Source organism: Dasypus novemcinctus, chromosome 11 (assembly GCF_030445035.2).
Source record: "Dasypus novemcinctus isolate mDasNov1 chromosome 11, mDasNov1.1.hap2, whole genome shotgun sequence".
In the NCBI taxonomy this organism is placed as follows: domain Eukaryota; kingdom Metazoa; phylum Chordata; class Mammalia; order Cingulata; family Dasypodidae; genus Dasypus; species Dasypus novemcinctus.
The window spans coordinates 82,062,366-82,081,991 of NC_080683.1; the positions used below are offsets into that span (position 1 = coordinate 82,062,366).

The window sequence follows — 19,626 nt, forward strand, 5'->3', positions numbered from 1 at the left end:
CATATTCACCAAATGCAATGAATGTGCCACGATGATGATGAAAGAGGTTGTTGATGTGGGAGCCATGGGGTGAGGGGGGAGGGGGGTATATGGGGACCTCATATTTTTTTAATGTAACATTTAAAAAAAAATAAAGAAGAAAAAAAAGAACAGGAGTGGACATTTTCAGATATAGGCACACAAAGGCATAGAGAGAGTTGTTCACAAAAGCACAAGGAGAACAAGAGAGACAGAAGGGCAGAACTGAAAGATGGGAGGGGATATAAGCAGTGGAGAGGGGGAGGATAGCTGCCTTTACTTGACTTTATAATCAGCTATATATGCTTTGCTTAAGGTAGATTGAGGGGATTTGTTCTGGTTTCCTAGCCAGGACAATGAATTAAATATATATCATATCAACTCTATTATATTCAAATGGAATAGCATTTCGATGACTAAGTTCAACTGTTTTTCATTTCAGGTCTACACATCAGTCTCTAAAAAATTAAAAGTTCATTTAATTGAAAAAGCACAGTGCTAGTGTACTATAAATATTTAGAACAGAACTTTACCTTTAAAATTTCTATAAAATAAAAATGGTTTTTCAGGTATTGTACAATTCTCTATTGTACAAATAGATCATTTGGTTCAGCTATCAACAAGTGGCCAAAAATTTATATGTTCATATTCCAAAGAAAATACAGCTCAAATAGTTTCAGTTTATCATCTACTTAAGTACTTTCATGGGAAAATAAATAAATATGAAATTCTTGTTTATTTAAGTTCCATTGCTTTGTAGGTATCTAAGCTTAACCAATGCTGACACCTGTAATTGATATCTGACAGTTACAAATGACTAGCCTTTAAATATACCAAATGAGGGGGTACATCATGAAAGTGCAGATATTGGTATACTTACCCTTCACCAGAGAATGCTCTACCTCTATCTAGGAGGGAAGCAAACTCTTTAATGTAATGAACTCAGGGGAAACGTGCAAGTGCAGTAACAGAAAAAGGAAATAACTACTTAGGTAGTCAGAGCAGCTGAATCAATTGTTGCTGTGAATAAAGACACAGATGTCTCAGCCAAAATGCCCTCACCTCTTACTAATGAAATGCTCCTCTTCTCATAATTAGCTTGGGAGCGAGGGGTATCTTTTTTTAAAAGCTGCACAATAAAGTCACAAATAGACTCTTGATTCATTACATTTCTAATCTCTTCTTACATACATTAGCAGTTGTATATAAATGCCTATCTTTTCAGTCCAAACAAATTCTTGCAAACAAAGGTAGTAAGTTTGACACCATACTTGCTTGTTTTCATTAAGGTAGTGAGTTTGACACCATGTTTATGTGCTTTCATTAATCTTCCAAGTCAGAATGCCTGATAAACAAAGTCTAATTTCACTTTTAAAGAAGTGATCTGAAAGGTTCCATTTACTTAGATATTACCTGTGGCCTTTAACTAAAATACTAATCCAGACTGTCTGGAATGTGTCCAGATCCATCAGAGATGACTGATTAGCACTAAACTAAAACTACTTATAAGTTAAATGAAAAAAAAAAAAAAAGCCTTTCACTCTATTGCAAGTTCAAGGTACTCTATCAGGACAACAGGCAAAGCAAAGAATGTATTTTCCATAAGCTCTATAAAGAATATAATATCTGATCAAATACATGGGAGTGCCAATCCATAGCATTGTTGTTTTATTTAATTGTTGAGTCACCTCTTTTACAGTCGGCATTCTAACAGGGAAAATATGAGGCCATAGTTAAGCTTGTTTCTATAAAAACTTAGGTTTTCTCTACAAGATTACCTTGGTGTGTGTGCACTGGGGAAGAGAGGAGTGAGAGGAGAGAAGAAGTATCATTTTCAGGATAAGAGAATACTATGAAAAAAAGGTGCTAACAGAAGTTAAATGAATCAATGCTAAAATCTGCAAAGTTTTTAAAAAAACTTGCTCAATTCTCTTAAATCTTCTAATTCTATCAAGATGCAATCTACAAACTTACCTATAACCAATCATCTCCTCCTCTTCTATTACAATCTAAGGGCTATCACCAAGCTTGTTTCCTAAATCCCATTTGCTGGACCTTTGGAATACAAATTAATTAATGATCCCCCAACTCCCTCCTTATACCAATATCTTTAACCATTTTCTAATTACTCATTCCCATCAGGGTCCTTCCCTCTTAAACATGGTATGAAGGGTGAGAAGGAAAAAGGAAGGACAGGGAGGAAGGGAGAAAGAAGAGGAAAAACTTCCTGGACCCCGACTTCCCCTCTGACTACATCCCTGCCCTCTTCTCTCCTTCACAGCCAACCCTAAACTCACCAAGCCATTCAGCTCTTATGTATCAAAGGTCAACAATGAAACACAGAATTTCAGTCTTTTTTTTTTTTAAAGATTTATTTATTTATTTATTTCCCCCCCCCCCTCCCGGTTGTCTGTTCTCTGTTCTCGGTGTCTATTTGCTGCTGTCTGGTTTCTTTGTCCGCTTCTGTTGTTGTCAGCAGCACAGGAAGTGTGGGCGGCGCCATTCCTGGGCAGGCTGCACTCTCCTTCGCGCTGGGCTGCTCGGCTCTCCTTACGGGCGCACTGCTTGCGCGTGGGGCTCCCCTACGCGGGGGACACCCCTGCGTGGCAGGGCACTCCTACGCGGGGGACACCCCTGCGTGGCAGGGCACTCCTGGCGCGCATCAGCACTGCGCATGGGCCAGCTCCACACGGGTCAAGGAGGCCCGGGGTTTGAACCGCGGACCTCCTATATGGTAGACGGACGCCCTAACCACTGGGCCAAGTCCGTTTCCCCAGAAGTCTTTTAACTGTTTTGATCCCTTACCAGGCATCTAATACCAATGACTGTCCTTCCTGAAGCAGTTTCTCACAAGTCTCTGTTATCACACTTCTGGTATCTCTTCTTCTCAGAGCCTTTTTTTTTTTTTTTTGCAACAGCCTTTCTTTGACATTCCTTAAATGCTGGTACTTTTCAGGTTTCTAGCTTATAATCTCTATGCTCTTTCACTCCACATACTCACCTTGAGTAAGCATACCTACTTCTATACCACATATGGACTAGTAAGTCTTAATATCTGTCTCCAGTCAAGATCATTCTCATGACCTTTTGACCCATATAGCCATTAATCTAATAGATATGTCCTACAGGCATATGAAACTCAACATATCAAAAAATAAATGATTTTCCTCCCTTCTTTCCATTTCCTACAATAAATCAAAGTTCTGTTGAGCCCGCCTCCTAAATAGCTCTAGAATTCAATCACTTCTTAGCCCCAATACTACTTTAATGATTTCAGAAAAACCTCATAACTGGGCACTATAACTGTAGTCTTAACACCTTTAATTTGTTTTTCACATCTGGAAACTGAATGATCATCCTCTCATTAGCTTACTAAGCTCTACTTTTAAGATAAAATCAAACTCCTAAACCCTTCCAAATTCTGAATGATTCTCCAGCCTCTCCTGGAGGGCTCTACTAACCTCTCCAGCATAATCTCTCAGTACCATTTCACACACTCCACCCCCCTTCCCCAATACATGCACATTTCTCAGCTCCAACTATCCTAAGTATCTGTCATCTCCTCAAACATTCTTTCAGTTCTTTTAGACATAATCTCTCATTTCTGTGCCTCTGTACAAATGGTTTCCTCTGCTTGGGACACTCTTTCTCTTGTCTGTCATCCAAACACTCAACACTCTTGGCCAAAAAATTCCTTCTCAATTTTCAGTTTCAGCTTCTCCATCACTACTTCCAAGAAACTTTCCCTTACTTCCCCCAAGTAAGGGTTAAGTTCACAAAGTTCTTATACTTAACACTATAATAGTATTTGTCAGTATTATAATGCCCACTGATAGATCCTTATGTTATACTAGTCTGAAATCTCCACAAAAAAAGACTATGACTCTTCTTACAACCTCTCTGTCCTCTCTCAATACTTTTTATAAATCAACTTTATGACTGACATACAATAATGTACAGACTTTAAGTGTACAGTATGAGTTTTGACATTGTTTCTCTATCAGCTCAAACAAGACATAGAACATTACACACCATCACACCAAGAAAGTTCCTTCAGGAACTTTGCAGTCATGCAGTCAGTTCCCTTTATCCCATACCAGGCAATCAGTGATCTGATCTGTCTCACCATAGATTAGTTTTGCTACTAACAGCGTGGGCTTACAAACAGAGTAATAGTGTATTGTAATATTTTATAATCTAGCATCTCTCACTTGGAATGATGCTTTTGAGATTCATCAATTTCATGCATTAATCAGTTCCTTTTTATTGCTAAGTAGCATTCCACTGAATAATATATCACAATTTGATTCCAAATCACAGCTATTATAAATAAAGCATCTGTGGTCATTAGTATACAAGTCTTTTTTTTTTTTTTATGTTTTACTTTTTCTTGGACAAATAATTGGAAATAGAAATGCTGCATCATAAAGTAAGTATACGTTCAGCCTTATGTTAAAACTGCCAAACTGTTTTCCAAAACAAGAGTATGATTTTACATTCCCACCAGCAACATATGAGAGTTCTGGATGCTTCGTGTTCTCAAACTTTATTCTGTCAGTCTTTTTAAATTTTGTAATTCTAGCCAGTATATAGCAATATCTCCTTGTAGTTTTAATTTACATCTCCCCAATGATTAAAAGACATTGATTAAAGATATTGAGTATCATTTCATGTGCTTATCAGCCATTCATAAATGTTTTTCTTTGAAATGTCTGTTGAAACTTACACTTTTAATTGGGTTATTTGTTATGACTGAGTTATATGTTAGATAACAACACTGGGAACATTTTCTCCCATTCTGTGATTTCTCTTTTTCATTTCTTACATGGAATCTTTTAAAGAATAGAAGTTTTGTTCTGGTGTCCTATTAATCAGTTGTTTTCCACTTACAGTGAGTGCTTTGTGTATCCTAAGAAATCCTACCTTAAGGTTACTAAGATTTCGTCCTGTTTTCTTCTAAATTTTACAGTTTAGGTCTACACTGGTGCACAGTGTTAGTTAAGGGCCAAGGATCATCAAGGGTATTGTTTGCTTTTTAAATTGTGTGGCAGTTTGAAAATCTTTTATGAATCCCCCAGAAAGATAGATTACGTTTGTAAACTAAATTCATTCCCGTGGGTGAGACTCTTTCAAATTGGACTACCTCAGTGAGGCATGACTTAGGTTGAGTCTTCACCCTCTTGCTGAGTCTGATATAAAACCAAGAAACACAGAAAAAGGGAGCTCTACCGTATTTGATCCTGCCTTGTCAAAGAAAGGAGAAGTTCAGAGAGATGAGGCCCGGGGAAAGATGAGCCATATGCCTGATAGCATGCAGTTGAACTCAGGAAGGGGAGCCGATCCTGAGAGAAGGGGCCTGGAGACAAGTCCTATGCTTGGTGGCTCAGAGCTGAGCTCTGGGAGATAGGTGATTCTGGAGGGGAAGGCAGACACTTCAGTGGAGATTGCCTGCCATCTTGCTTCAACAAGTGGCAGCTGACTTTGGTAAGAAAGCACCTCCTATAGTACCTTGAGTTGGACTTTTCATGGCCTTGGAGCTTTTATCCCAAATAAATCCCCTTTATAAAAGCCAAGCCAGTGATGAAAATAAAATATGACAGATGAAACTCAAATAGGAATAAACTTAACCAACAATGAAAAGCACTTATATTCAGAAAACTGCAACTCAATGTTAAAAGAAATTTTAAAAAGCCTAAATAACTGGACAAACATTCCATGCTCATGGATTGGAAGACTAAATATATTAAGATGTCAATTCTATTCAAATTGATAAGCAGATTCAATGCAATCCCAATAAAAATTCCACCAGCATTTTAAAAAAATTGAAAACACAATCGTCAAATTTATTTGGAAGGGTAAGGGTCCTGAATAGCCAGAAACATCATAAAAAGGTAAAGCAAACCCTCATCTCCAGACTTTAAATCATATTACCTAGCTATAATGGTAAAAACAGCATGGTACTGGCCTAAAAACAAACACAATAGACCAACAGAACCAAACTGATGGTTCAGAAACAGACTTTCACATGTACAGTCAAGTGACTTTTGACTAGCCGGTCAAACTCTACATAGCTCGGAGCAGAACAATCCACTCAAAAAATGGTGATGAAAGAACTGGATATCCATAGCCATAAGAAGGAAAGAGGACTCCTATCTCATACCTTATTCAAAAATTAACTCAAAATGGATCAAAAAACTAAAAATAAAAGCAAGAACCATAAAACTTCTAGAAGAAATTGTAGGAAAATATCTTCAAGACCTGGTGGTAGGTGGTGGATTTTTAAAGGAGGTAAGAGGAGGGCTGAGTAGACTACTGATGTTTAAAGTATGTAGAAGTTTTAATTACCTTTACTTTAAAAGTGTGGAAATGTATAGAGTGGATGGTAACACACAGTGAGTAACACCTAGCTCATAAATAGGGATGTGACTGAAAATGGTAGTCTATGTATATCAATCCCAAATTGACAGAATGCTAGAGAATAATCTAGTAACTGAATAGCACAGTAAATCAAGAGGTAGAGGAGAACTGTGGTTGATGGTACAGATGTAAAAGTGTCCTTTGTGAGCTAGAGCAAATGTACATCACTACCGCAGGGTGTTGGGAATGTGGAGAAGCATGGGAAAGATAGAGCTGGAGTAACCTAAGGACTGTGCTTAGCAGTATGGAAAATGTGAGGCAAATGCCCACTATGGACATGGAAACAATCAGATGGTATTATCTTACCTGTAGCAAATGTTCCATCACAGTGTGGTGTGTTGATAGAGAGGTGTTGTTTGGGAATTCTGCACATGTACATGATTGTTTTAAAAGTTTACAACTTCTGCCATAAAAAATAATAACAGGGTGGGTTGGGGAAAAATACACCAAATGTAAAATAAGGACTATGGTAAGTAGTACGATTTTGACAGTATTCTTTCATAATTTGTTACAAACATCTCATGACAATGCAAGGTGTTGGTAGAGGGTTGATTTATGGGACCCCTGTATGATGTTATACATGTTTGCTTTTTAAGGTCACAACTTGTACTATACACTTAATTGTTTATGTATGTTCATATGTGAATGATATGAAGATAATAATAATAGGGTGGGTTGGGAGAAAAATACTTTACTTTGGTTAGTAGTAATAATTTGACTATGCTCTTTAATCATTTGTTAAAAAGATTTAACAACAATGCAAGTTATTGGTGGTAGGATGAGTTATGAGAGTCCTGTATGATGTTATATATTTTGTTTTGTAAGGTCACAACTATTATTATATACTTATTGTTTATGTATGTTTATGTATGAGTGATATACTCCAAAGTATTAAAAAAAAAAAAAGCCAACCCATTTCTAGTACTTTGCATTAGCAGTTCTTTGGCAAATAAAGCAAATGAATATCCTGGTCATCTAACATCTTTTGCTGAAAACACTATCCTTTCCACATGGATTTACCTTGTCACCTTTGTCAGGAATCATATGACTACATATGTGTGGATCTATTTCTGAGCTTCATTCTGTTTACTGAACTATTTTCTAGGTTTACCCCACTACCACACTACAATGATTACCCTGGCTTTTCAGTAAGACTTAAAAATCAGGAAGTGTTCTACTCTTTTTTATTTCGAAATTGCTTTGGTCATTCCAGATCCTTTGCACATCCATATAATTTTTTAAATTAATTTGCCTATTTTCTAACCCCCCTCCCCCCAAAAAAGAGCCTTCTGGTATTTTAATTGGAATTATGTTGAATCTTCAGAAAAGAACTGACTTAACAATGAGTCTTCCAATGCAGCTATATTTTTATATTTAAATATTTTTAAATTTCTCATAAATATTTTATAGTTCCCAGTGCAGAAGTTTTACACATCTTTTGTTAAGCTTATGCCAGAATATTTTTGTTTTTTGATGCTACTATAAATCAAACAACTTTAAAATTTCATTTTCCAATAGTCTGTTGCTCTTACACAGAAATACAAGAGATGTGTGTATTTTGACTTTTACCTAAATTAGTTCTGGTAATATTTTTATAGTTACTTTAGGATTTCCTATAAAGAGAATCATATAATTGGCAAGTCCTGTCCAATCAACAAATCCTTTCCAATCTTTATATCTTTTATTTCTTTTTCTTCCCTTATTGTACTGCCTAGGTTTTGCAGTACAATAGTAAACATAGTTCTGCTCTAGCAGAAAATCAAACTTGTTCCAATGTAATTGATATTTTAGGCAACAATTTGAGCTTAACAGAATGTTGCTTTTACTGATAAACAATTTTGTCAACAAGGAACACTAGGTCAATAAAATAAACTGTACCTGGCTAAATCAAGCCACATAAGAATACACAAAACTCATGAAAAACACACATACACACACACACCTTAGACGTTTACTCACAACCTCAATTTACATTATGAGCCACAGTCACCCACATCTGGTGTTATTCAAATCTACATATTTTAAGAGTCAACACTATAAAATTACATAATATTTCTCTCTCAGAATTCAAAAAAAAAATACAGAAATTCCCACAAAGCATCCATTTTCTGATTTATTAATAAACCTTTTGGTTCTACAGGCAATATTATTAAATTTTAAATCTTCATTTTTCTCTAAACTCTAGTAATTCAACATGTAGTCTGGTAGATCAGCAGTATAGGCATTACCTGTGAAATTGTTAGAAATGGAGGACCTCTGACTCCATTCTAAACCTACAGAATTAGAAACTGCACTTTAAGAAAACACACAGGCACTGCTCCAGATATTAAAACTCATTTATTGTAAACATTATAAATCAATTCAAATAACAAGCATCAAAGTCTATTAAAAGCTACAGAAAATATGACAGATATTGTTTTCAAGAACTCAGTCTGAACTACAAACTGATCCAAATACATGTTTCAGGGAGGGTAGTATCTTGGGAGCCTTTAGTATTACACTAAATCTAATCAAAATTTTCAGTACCTTTGAGAACAACTGAAACCAAAAAGAAATTCCAAGCAGTCATTAAAACACAGACATCATTTTGTATACCCCATACATAAAAAATAAAATGCTGACACCCAACTGAGCTAAAGTTGTTGCTCAATAAATTCAACTGTCTAATGAATAAATTATTTTCTACAAACTTACAAGGAAGAGAAAAAAAAATGGCTTCCATACTACAAAAACATTGCTTTTCTACATGCAAATTAATGCTTAGCTAGTCTTATTATAATCAATTAAAAGGTAGTAAAATAGAGGAAGGGCTACACTAATCAGTACAAGCTAACAATGAACATCTGGGGACAACATCTTGAGATAAGCAAGGTCCTGATATATTTAGTAGATAGAAATCTGGGCAATAATTTTTTACCAACACTGGACAGAGTCAGAAAAAGCAAGAGCAACTGACAGAAACACATTTACAGCTTGAACAAACTTAAAATTTCCTCTATGATTTCCTTATTAGCTCTAAGATTTTGCTTTCTGTTTGATTTCTCTATAAACTTTTCTACTGGGAAAAGAATGTAGAACTCACTCAAAAGAACAAAGTCCTACTTGGAGAAATGATTTAGCAAAGAAAATTGTTGAATGTACTTTAGGACAAATCTCATGCACAGTAACATAGCAAACACGTCTTCTTTTTTCCACAAGTCCTGACCATCTATAGATGAGCTGACCCTGGACTAGCTAGCAAAGTTAGAAAACCACTCAGTAAAGGGAGTAAAAAGTTTATTGATTACCTACCATATACAAGGCAACTGGCTAAGTACTTTACATGTGTTATCTCATTTATTCCTCATGGCAACCCATACAATAGTTATTTATTTTTCCTAGGAACTCATATAGGTTAAATGATGCACCTAATGTCATACCAAAGATAATATCCCTTCCTTTCACTGTACCAGCAGTCCTCAAACTTTGGTCTTAGAACCCTTTACACTTACAAATTATTAAAGACTCCAAAGAGTTTGTTTTTATGTGGACTATATTATCAATATATACCATATTAGAAATTAGAGCTGAGACATTTTAGAGATATTAATTCATTTAAAATAACTAATGCACTATGTGTTAAGAATCATATTTTTGGGTTGTCCCAGCAACCCACCGCTGATCCCAGCAGCTCGGGCAGCAGGAAGAGAGGCAGCAGCCAGAGCTCAGCTTTGCGAAGCCTCTCTGCATGCCAGGTCCAACAGAACTGCCAAGATGCCCAAGAGGAAGGTCAGCTCAGTCAAAGCGGTGGGAAAGGAAGAGGTCGGCAAGGCTATCCACTAAATCTGCTCCAGTGAAAGCGGAAGCGAAGCCAAAAAAGGCAGCAAGAAAGGATAAACCTACAGACAAAAGAGTGCAACCAAAAGGAAAAAGCGGAGCAAAGGAAAACAAGCTAATGAGGCTAACTGAGAAACTAAGTAAGATTTACCTGCAGAAAATGGAGAAGCTAAAAATGAGAAGAGTCCAGCCTCTGATGAAACAGGAGAGAAAGAAGCCAAGTCTGGTTAATACTGTATACCACGTCTCTTATCAACAGTCCCTGTTTCTCCCTTCTTATATGAGCCAGAAGAATATTTTTATCAGCTATTTTGTAAATGCAAGTTTTTTATAGTAGTTCTAGAAGAAGCATTTTTGAGGAGATGGAATCCTACCTCGTGCCATTTCTAAGTGTAAATGCTTTTTTTTAAAAGAGGAGAAATCATTTGCTGATTGTTTATTTTTTGGTATAATCAGAAAATAGTGGGATACTGAATTATGGGAGGCTCTGACCGTCAATGTTAAGTGGATGTCAACTTAACATTCTATGGAGTGGGGATGGCAGTTTTTAAATGCTATAATGCGCTCATATTAAATGGTGATTTGGAGTTAAAGTCATGCATTCAATATATTTTAAACCTTTAAATTACTTCTATTCTCACGTTTTTTAGAATTATTTCTTAAAACCACTCCCTGATCTTGGCTCTATCTGTCAAAACTCTGTAACATTATTGGTCGTGGTCATCCCAGTTTTTCAAATAACTTTGCTATGTGTTGTGAAAGACTGGAAATGTGAGTATGTAGTAATATATACTATTAAATTGTGAATGAGTGGAACTTAAAGATGTAACAGCTTATCAACATTTGAAACTATTGGTACTTGAGATCCTCCTAAGGAAAATTTGCCTTCAAATTTTAAGCTGAAAAATAACTAATAACTTTAGAAAAACTACTACATGGATTTTTAGGTTTTGGTACATATGTTTAGAATTGTGTAAAAATTGCTTATAATGTCTGTGTCCTGATCTTCAAAAGAAACAATAAAATCTCAATTATGAAAGAAAAAATCATATTTTCATGAAAAATAACGATTTTCCAGAACAAAAAATATATATATTAGTGAGAAGACTGGCACCATTTTACAGTTTTGCAAATATCTTCAATGTCTGGTCTAATAAAAAACAGATTATCTTACTGGCTTCTACATTCAATCTTCTGTAATCTGTTGTTTTGGCTGAGAGACAGAAATTCCAGAATCAACCAGACATGTAGTTGGAAAAGGGAGGAGTATTTTAATACCTTTAGAGATCTGTGGATGTTCCTGTTTGATACAACAAAAATCAACAAGTGTAGCTTATTATAATATTAATATGGAATCTGAAAACATACTAATTGACCATTTCATATTCTATTACATTACAACCCCTTGTTCAATATTGCACTTGGAATGGATCTTCTACACATGCATGATTTTGTACTTGTTCACTGAGTTATGTAACTCTCCAAATGTTTGGTTTTTTTTTAAAGTTTATGTTGTATATATATCTCCATATATATATATTTTTAAAGATTTATTTATTTAGTTAGTTCCCCCCCCATCCCCTGGTTGTCTGTTCTCTGTGTCTATTTGCTGCGTCTTGTTTCTTTGTCCGCTTCTGTTGTAGTCAGCGGCAGGGGAAGTGTGGGCGGCGCCATTCCTGGGCAGGCTGCACTTTATTTCGCGCTGGGCGGCTCTCCTTACGGGGTGCACTCCTTGCGTGTGGGGTTCCCCCGACGCGGGGGACACCCCTGCTTGGGGCAGTGCTCCTTGCGCGCATCAGCACTGCGCATGCGCCAGCTCCACACGGGTCAAGGAGGCCCGGGGTTTGAACCTCGAACCTCCCATGTGGTAGACGGACGCCCTAACCACTGGGCCAAGTCCGTTTCCCTCTCCAAATGTTAACACTTTTTTTTTTAGGAGGTACCAGGGATTGAACCTGGGCCTCATACATGGGAAGCAGGCACTCAACCTCTTGAGCTCCATCCACTCCCCACATTAACACATTTTCATTATATAAAACCTTTTAAAAATTATAAAGGGAGTATAACACTGCTGATTTATAAATGTGATTGTGGCTGAAAGGGGTAATATGTGGAAGTAAACGTCAACTGAAAGGAAATTAGAGAATCTAGAGTCTGCACAACATAGTGAGTTTGGTAGTAGATGAAAAGTGTGCTCAACAGTATAAACAAAGAATGTTCTTCTTTCACAAAGTGCTAAGAATATAATAATACATGGGAAAATTACAACTAACTAATGGACAAGAATTAACAGTAATATTGTAATATTTTGCAGCAATGGCAAGAAGATTTTTTTCAATACTAAAAAACAATGGGGGGAAACAGATGTAGCTCCTGTCTACCATATGGGAGGCCCCAGGTTCAATTTCCGGGGCAAGTCTTGGTGAAGACAAGCTGGCCCATGCTGCAGAGAGCTGGCGGCCTGCACCACAGAGAGCTGGTGTGGCAAGATGATGCAACAAAGGGAGACAGAGGAGAAACAATGAGAAACGCAGATCAGGGAGATGAGGTGTCTCAAGCAACTGAGTACCTCTCTCCCACACTAGAGGTCCCGGGATCAGTTCCCGGTGCCTACTAAAGAGAAAGATGAGAAGAAAAAAGGAAAGCAAACACAGAAGAACACATGGTGAACGGACACAGCAGACAAATGCAAAAAACAATGGGGTGGGAGGAGGGTATAAAAAAAACAAAACAAAAAAAATGGGGTTTTTCCTTTTGGAGTAATGAAAATGTTCTAAAATTGACTGAGGTGATGACAGCACAATTCTGTGATGAAAATGAAAGCCACTGAGTGTACACTTTGGATGGACTGTACAAAGCATGGGACTGTATAACACAGAGAAGCCAGTGGTAGATGACGGACTGTGGTTAACAGGACAAATATGAGAATGTTTTCTCCTGAATGAAAACAAATATATAATATTAATATAGGGTGTTAATAATTGGGTGGATTGGTGGAAAAAATATACCAAATATAAGATTTGGGCTATAGTAGTAGTAATATTTTGATGATGCTTTTTCATAGTTTGTAACAAATGTTTCACAGCAATGCAAGGTGTTGGTGGTAGGGAGATATATAGGAGCCTTATATGATGACATGCATGTTTGTTTTGTAAATTCATAAATTTTACTATACATTTATTGTTTACGTATGTTTATGATATGAATCATACTTCAATGGAATTAAAAATTTTTTTAGTATCAGATTTGTTAAAATGACCACCGATCTCATCAGAAAATTCTTTAAGTATCACAAAGCTGTCAAATTCATGGTGGCAGATACATGTTTTCCAAAAATCTAATTTTCACTTGAAAGTTCAGATTTTATCATTGGCAACAAACACTGTCAGTTGCCTTCCTTGCAGAGAGACTTCATTAATTTTCAAGAATGTCTGACAAATACCCAGGTCTGAAAAAACACAATTTGCCATTCTTTCAAGTAAAAAATGGTATTCCCTGAAAAAATCGCCCATTTCAGCTTGTAACTTAAACAATGACAAGTGCTTTTCCATAAGTCAGCCATCATATTTGGTATACAGCAGATGTGCTTTATGTGCATTTTCCATTTCGTCCCATAGTGAATTAAAAAGACATGTAGTTAAGAGTTGATATTAATAATTAATAATCTGTACTGCTTCGTCCAGAACATTAAGTGAAACTGGCATTCTTTTTACTGCAAGAGTGTGGAAGCGAAGAAAATACAATGACTGCCAGTACAGTTTGCTGCACTGCGTTGTTTAGTGCCAAGGTACCAACAGATTTACCAACCATTGCTGTTATGCATCAGTGTAAAGGTAATCATAGTGGAAAGAGCGTGAATATAATGTTTTATTTCATATTAAAATATTTCATAATAATATTACTATGAAAATAGATTTGACCTCATGGATTCCCTGAAAAGGGAATCCTCAGGGGTCCACAGACCACTGTGAGAACCATTTCACTATACCAACTGTAACAATCCTAAGGCTTTCTTTCCTATCATCATTACAATCCATAACTCATTACCGAGGGCTTATTATGTAGTGCCAGGTACTATAAAACATAACATAAAAAGAGTTTTTCAGTTGCCTTTGTCTGTTTTACTCATTCACACATCCCAAGCTCCTACAATGGTACCTGGCACATTGAAGACTCTCAAATATTGGAGTGAACGAATATTTTAACACTGAATTCAAAGTTTTTAAGACAGCATTTCACATATGCAAAAATAAACAATCTAATGATTGCAACTAATTCCGCCCCCACCACCCATAAAACAGGAAAGCCCTAATAGGTAATAAGGAACCTTTATCCTTACAATAGTTGGAGTAGTTTTATCTTCACACCATTCTAGATTTACATTATTGTATAAACAGGCAGTGCACGCACACTGTAATTATGTCTTTGCTCTGTATAGTAAATGAAATCTGTAGTAACACTGTATTGTGCACAACACATTAATGCAAACATACAGAGAAACAAGCTCCAAAGTTTAAGTCACTTTTGTAAGGCCATGAGTCAGAACAAGAGGAAATTAGTGATAGTTACTCAGTACTTTACAACTACTACAGCAATTTTTATACAAGCTAATTATTATATACTAAGATTTAATAAACAAATTAATATTCTCAACTCATATTTCTAGGACTCCTCAGGGCTCTGAACATAAATCACTGGTGCTAACAACATGAAAGAATTACTTTTCAAAGATTACAGTCTTTCCAAAATAACCTTCATCAAGGTAAATGCTTTTCATCCTTTAGAATTAATATACATGGACTTCCTTAGTGATGTCTGCATTGAATGACTCTCAAAATTTAAATACATCTATTCCATTTAATCCCCAGCCCCGTTATTTTATCTCGCTAGTATTTTCTTTCTTTTCTTGCTATTTTTCTCATTGTTCTTTTTCCTCATAGCCTTTTTCAAAATCTGCTACTATATAACTGATTTACCTATCTCCTGTGTTAAGCTCCAAGCTATGTGAAGGCAGAAACTAAGCCTGTTTTGTTCACATATGCAAACCTAACACCTGGCAGAGTGCCTGGCACATAGTAAGAGCTCAATGAATATTGTATTATAAGATGAAGCAGCTCTTTTACGAGGGGGGAAAAAAAGTCAAAACCTAAACATACAGTTGTGTAAACAACCTTCCAAAGTTGCCTCATGCTTTAATATCTTAACAACAGCTTCAACAGCTTCTCAACTTTTCTGACAGCTTAGAGTCACAGACTGCAGATTCTGTTACCAAAAGCAAATAAACTAAAAGATAAATGAGAGACTATTTCAATGAATACTGTAGTTTTAATTTCCTTCCAAATATCCCTGTTATTTTGAGCAATGATAGCCACCTATATGTTAGTCTACTATAAAGAAATTTTAATTTTGCTCTTCAAAACATCTTCCAATCCCTCCAACCAAACATATCAACTCTATGTCAAAAATCTGATTGAATTAATGGCTATATTCTTAAGATCTACACTTAATATTAATAATAACGGAATTCACTATAAGAGTAAGAAAGTCTCACTAAGGCATGAACACTTCCCTGTGCTGGGAGCCTAAATATAGACCTAAAAGTTCCCTTATGACTTTCTTTAAAAAGCATAACTGAGTTTCAATACTAACACAAAATACAGGCCCTCACTACATCAAAGGCTAACTGTATCAAGATGCTTGTTGTTTAAAGAGAAAATTTTATCACTGTTGCACAATGACAAACTCCTTCAATGTGTAAAATTTCATTTAGTTAAGTTGGTTCCTGCATCATTCACTTAATCCATGAAATAACAAACATCCTTTAACTTGAAATGTTGTGTTTCTTACTTTCCTTTGGCACCTCCTAAACCCTTCACCTGACTACTGCCTTATCACTTGTTATTGAACAGCAAAGGCTCTTCAATTTCAGAGAGCGCCAATAACCCACAAACTCAAGTGCAACAGGATGGGGAAGAAAAGCTTCTAGAAGAATGGGTGAGCTGCCTTTGGGCAGTGATTTTGAATGGGTGCCTCACCATCCCCCCACCTCCTCCCTGCTCTGGGAGGGTAAATCAGAGACACCTAAAAGACTTTTTCAAACACTGCATGCATTTACCCACTAACCATCACCATTTGAGAATCTCTGCCTAGTGATCCACTAATAAAAGTGTTTCTGATCCTTCAATGGTGCTTGTGAAATTAAGTCAGGGTAGGGGTAGCAGAGAAGAGTGATGATTAGGAAAAAAGAATAAAATTTTTCGCAGCTAGCACTTTATAATATATTGAGACAAAATTAGGCTAAACCTAAACTAGCTGGCCTCGTCTTAACAAACTACAAAAATGAGTCTTTTTCAAAACAGACTTGGATCAAGTCTTTGAACTTACATCTCTTAAGTGTTCTCTGAAATCAATTAAAATACCCTTAGAATTAGTTAGGTGTTAGACTGTCCTCCTCTCCACTCCCATGTCTGTACCCATACCCAAGATTTTGTATTTTCTGAGGTTTTTATTATCATTATTAACAACATAAATTTTCCAAAATATTATAAATTTTAAAGACAGCATATTCATTCAGCTCTAAGAAAAGGTTTTTAAACATTAAATGCTTGAATAGCTCTGTCAAAAATTGGGAAGAAATGAAAGGTATTTTATAGACAAACACTAGTAGCAAGCAAAGCAAATAAGATGTGTCAAGGGATAAGCAATAAATAACTCTACTTATTAAAAAATCCTACTCTTAAGTGCAGTTATTATCACAAGCGGGAAATGCTTATTTAAACTATACCTTAAAATGTACTGTGATGTTCCAAGGAAGAGCAGAACTTGATGCAAGAAGGTCAAATAGCAAACCAATTGGATAATGCCTAAAAATGAAAGAGTATATTTTAAGAGAATAAATATTTAAAGTTATTACCTCCAAAATAAATTTCTAGCACGTTTTTAATATCAAATGTCAAGGTCTGCAGTTGCAAATCACAGAAAGGTAATATTTTATACAGTTATTAGAGTTATATGCCAGGCCTAATATGGTTAACTTTCCAGGTATCAGGTAATTTTCCTTCTAACTATTTTATACCCCTCAGGAGCCTCAATATACATAATGGGACCATTGCTAAGGCATACTTTATAAGCTACACGTACTGTACTATGTTACAGTACTAAAGTATCTAATACCATGCAGAATTCATAATGGGCAACCTATTTTTTAAAGTTTATTTAAATTTATTTTTTATATTTAAAATCTTAGAAAAGCAAGACTGAGAAAAGCACCTAAAAAGCACACAAATCACCTATTCTATAGTAATTACTGTTAACACCATCACAGATAAAGTTCCAGACTTTTATCTAGACATGGATGTCTAAATGCAGATTAGGACTATATATCTATCCTTTACAAACTGTACTATAACCTGCTTTTTCATATAACAATACAATGTCAACATTTTTCTCATCACATAGTCTCCTGCAATCTAATTCTGAAGTTTTTGAAAAACTAAGTTTTGGACTTACTACATTTTACATATTTAAAAAGGACTTAATATTAACATTATTCATAATGAAGCAAATTAATTTACAACAAAGTTTAATAATGCAACCTTGCAGATTTCAATGCACAAACTTATTTTTTAAGTCATCCTTTTATCTATATAATTTATTATAGTGAAGTAACTCCCAAATTTAAGAGTGTCAAAATTTGAAAATATATCTAATTTCTACCAAAATGTTAGCAACCCTATTATATCACCTGACTGATATTCAATATTAGGTAGTTCTATATATGTCTGCTTTCCTCTACATAATATAATTGTGGAAGTCATCAGTTACTAGAGATGGTAAACTTATTTATGGTAAATTTAGAGTGGATACCCTGCAAACAATGGATATTTTCTATCTTCTATGTTTTACCTCTTAATAACCCTTAAACTTCTATTTCAAAGTCAGCATCTAATACTAATCCTTCATAACTAAAACAATGAAGGAAATTTTGGACTCTGAATGTTTTCTAGTATTATCATTACTTCAAGAAATTTTGAAAACAGGAAAAACCTTAGCCTCAATTAAAACCTAAAATAAAAACAATAATATATATTGCACTGTAGACAGGTTACAGATTCTCTCCAATTCTGGTCCCACTCTCTGAGCTATTAAAATTGTACTAGTTCCATATAATGCCTTGTACTTTTACAAAATAGGCCATGTTTTTTTAGAATGCCCTTTCAGATATCTGCAACTTGCTTACTATGAATGTGGGTATTTAATAAATAAGGTTTGATTTACTTGACATTCATAATAAACTAAAACATTTCAAAAGCATATTGCTTTACCAAATTCTTTGTAGCACTGAAAAAATGATTATTCAGAAGTCCTTTAGCAAATTATGTAATTGATCATTTGGACAGATTTAACAGGGATCCTATCAAATGACCAGCAATTCACACATCCCCTGCCATTCACAAATGAACCGTAAAATTAAATCAAATATATCCTAAAGAAATCTATAATGCTATATAAATCATATACAATTTTTGAAATAAAAAATATTAGGGTTGAAATACAAATTAAATATAAGAATCATCAATATTTTTACCCTCAATATTTAAAAATAACAAGATATACGTACACACAACCTAAATGTAGATAATCAGTAAAAAGCAGCTCAAGGCATAAATCAACAAAGATCCACAGAACAGGCAGTCCCTGGTATACCATCAAGAGTCAATGGTCCAAATTTTAGGTTCCGGGCTTTCTTTCAGAGCAATTCTAACTATTTTAAGAACTGACACTCCATCACTTTTATTTTTTCTTAAAGGATTTCCAAATAACAAAGAAAACAATTTTTAATAAAAACAAAAAACCTCATTTACCTCGCATTCACTACTAGGTCTTCTTCCACTTTCTTACTGTGTAGCCTAAAGTATTATATCATTTTTCAAGAAAGTATAAATAAGAATGGAGACCCCATATTTGGAGCCCGCTTTTAGCTACAATTAAGAAGTTCATACGATGGAATACTATTCAGCTATAAGAAGGAATACAGTACAAACACAGGGAATAACATGAATGAATCTTGAGGACCTTATGTTGAGTGAAGCAAGCCAGGCATTGAAGGACAAATACTACATGACCTCTCTGATATGAAATAAGCAAACCAAGCAGTCTCAGAGAGCTAGAGACTGGATGATAGGCTTAAAGGAAGTTGGGGGGAGAGGAAGGTTGTAAGCTAATGCTTACATGAGTGAAATCTATGATAAGCTGGAGGTTAAGTATTTGTACAGGGAAGGGATAAGATGGGGGCATAGAGATACCTTTGGGTGGGGCTTTGTGGGCTTGAGGGGGGCTAGGGTTGGGAGGATGGATCAGATGGCCTAAGGAATT

The 19,626-nt window shown here is 35.5% G+C and overlaps 1 protein-coding gene across 7 annotated transcripts in view; it reads right to left on the reverse strand.

Moving 5' to 3' along the window:
- ATG5 (autophagy related 5) overlaps positions 1–19,626 on the reverse strand; it is a 185,003-nt gene that overhangs the window by 130,025 nt on the left and 35,352 nt on the right. For all 7 annotated transcript variants that reach the window (XR_009188003.2, XR_011650105.1, XM_058307211.2 and 4 more), the window contains one exon: positions 17,036–17,114. Coding sequence is in view for 5 of the 7 variants with exons in the window: in XM_058307211.2 (XP_058163194.1) it covers positions 17,036–17,114 (79 nt within the window). In the remaining 2 variants the exon portion in view is untranslated. The remainder of the gene's footprint in view (positions 1–17,035; positions 17,115–19,626) is intronic.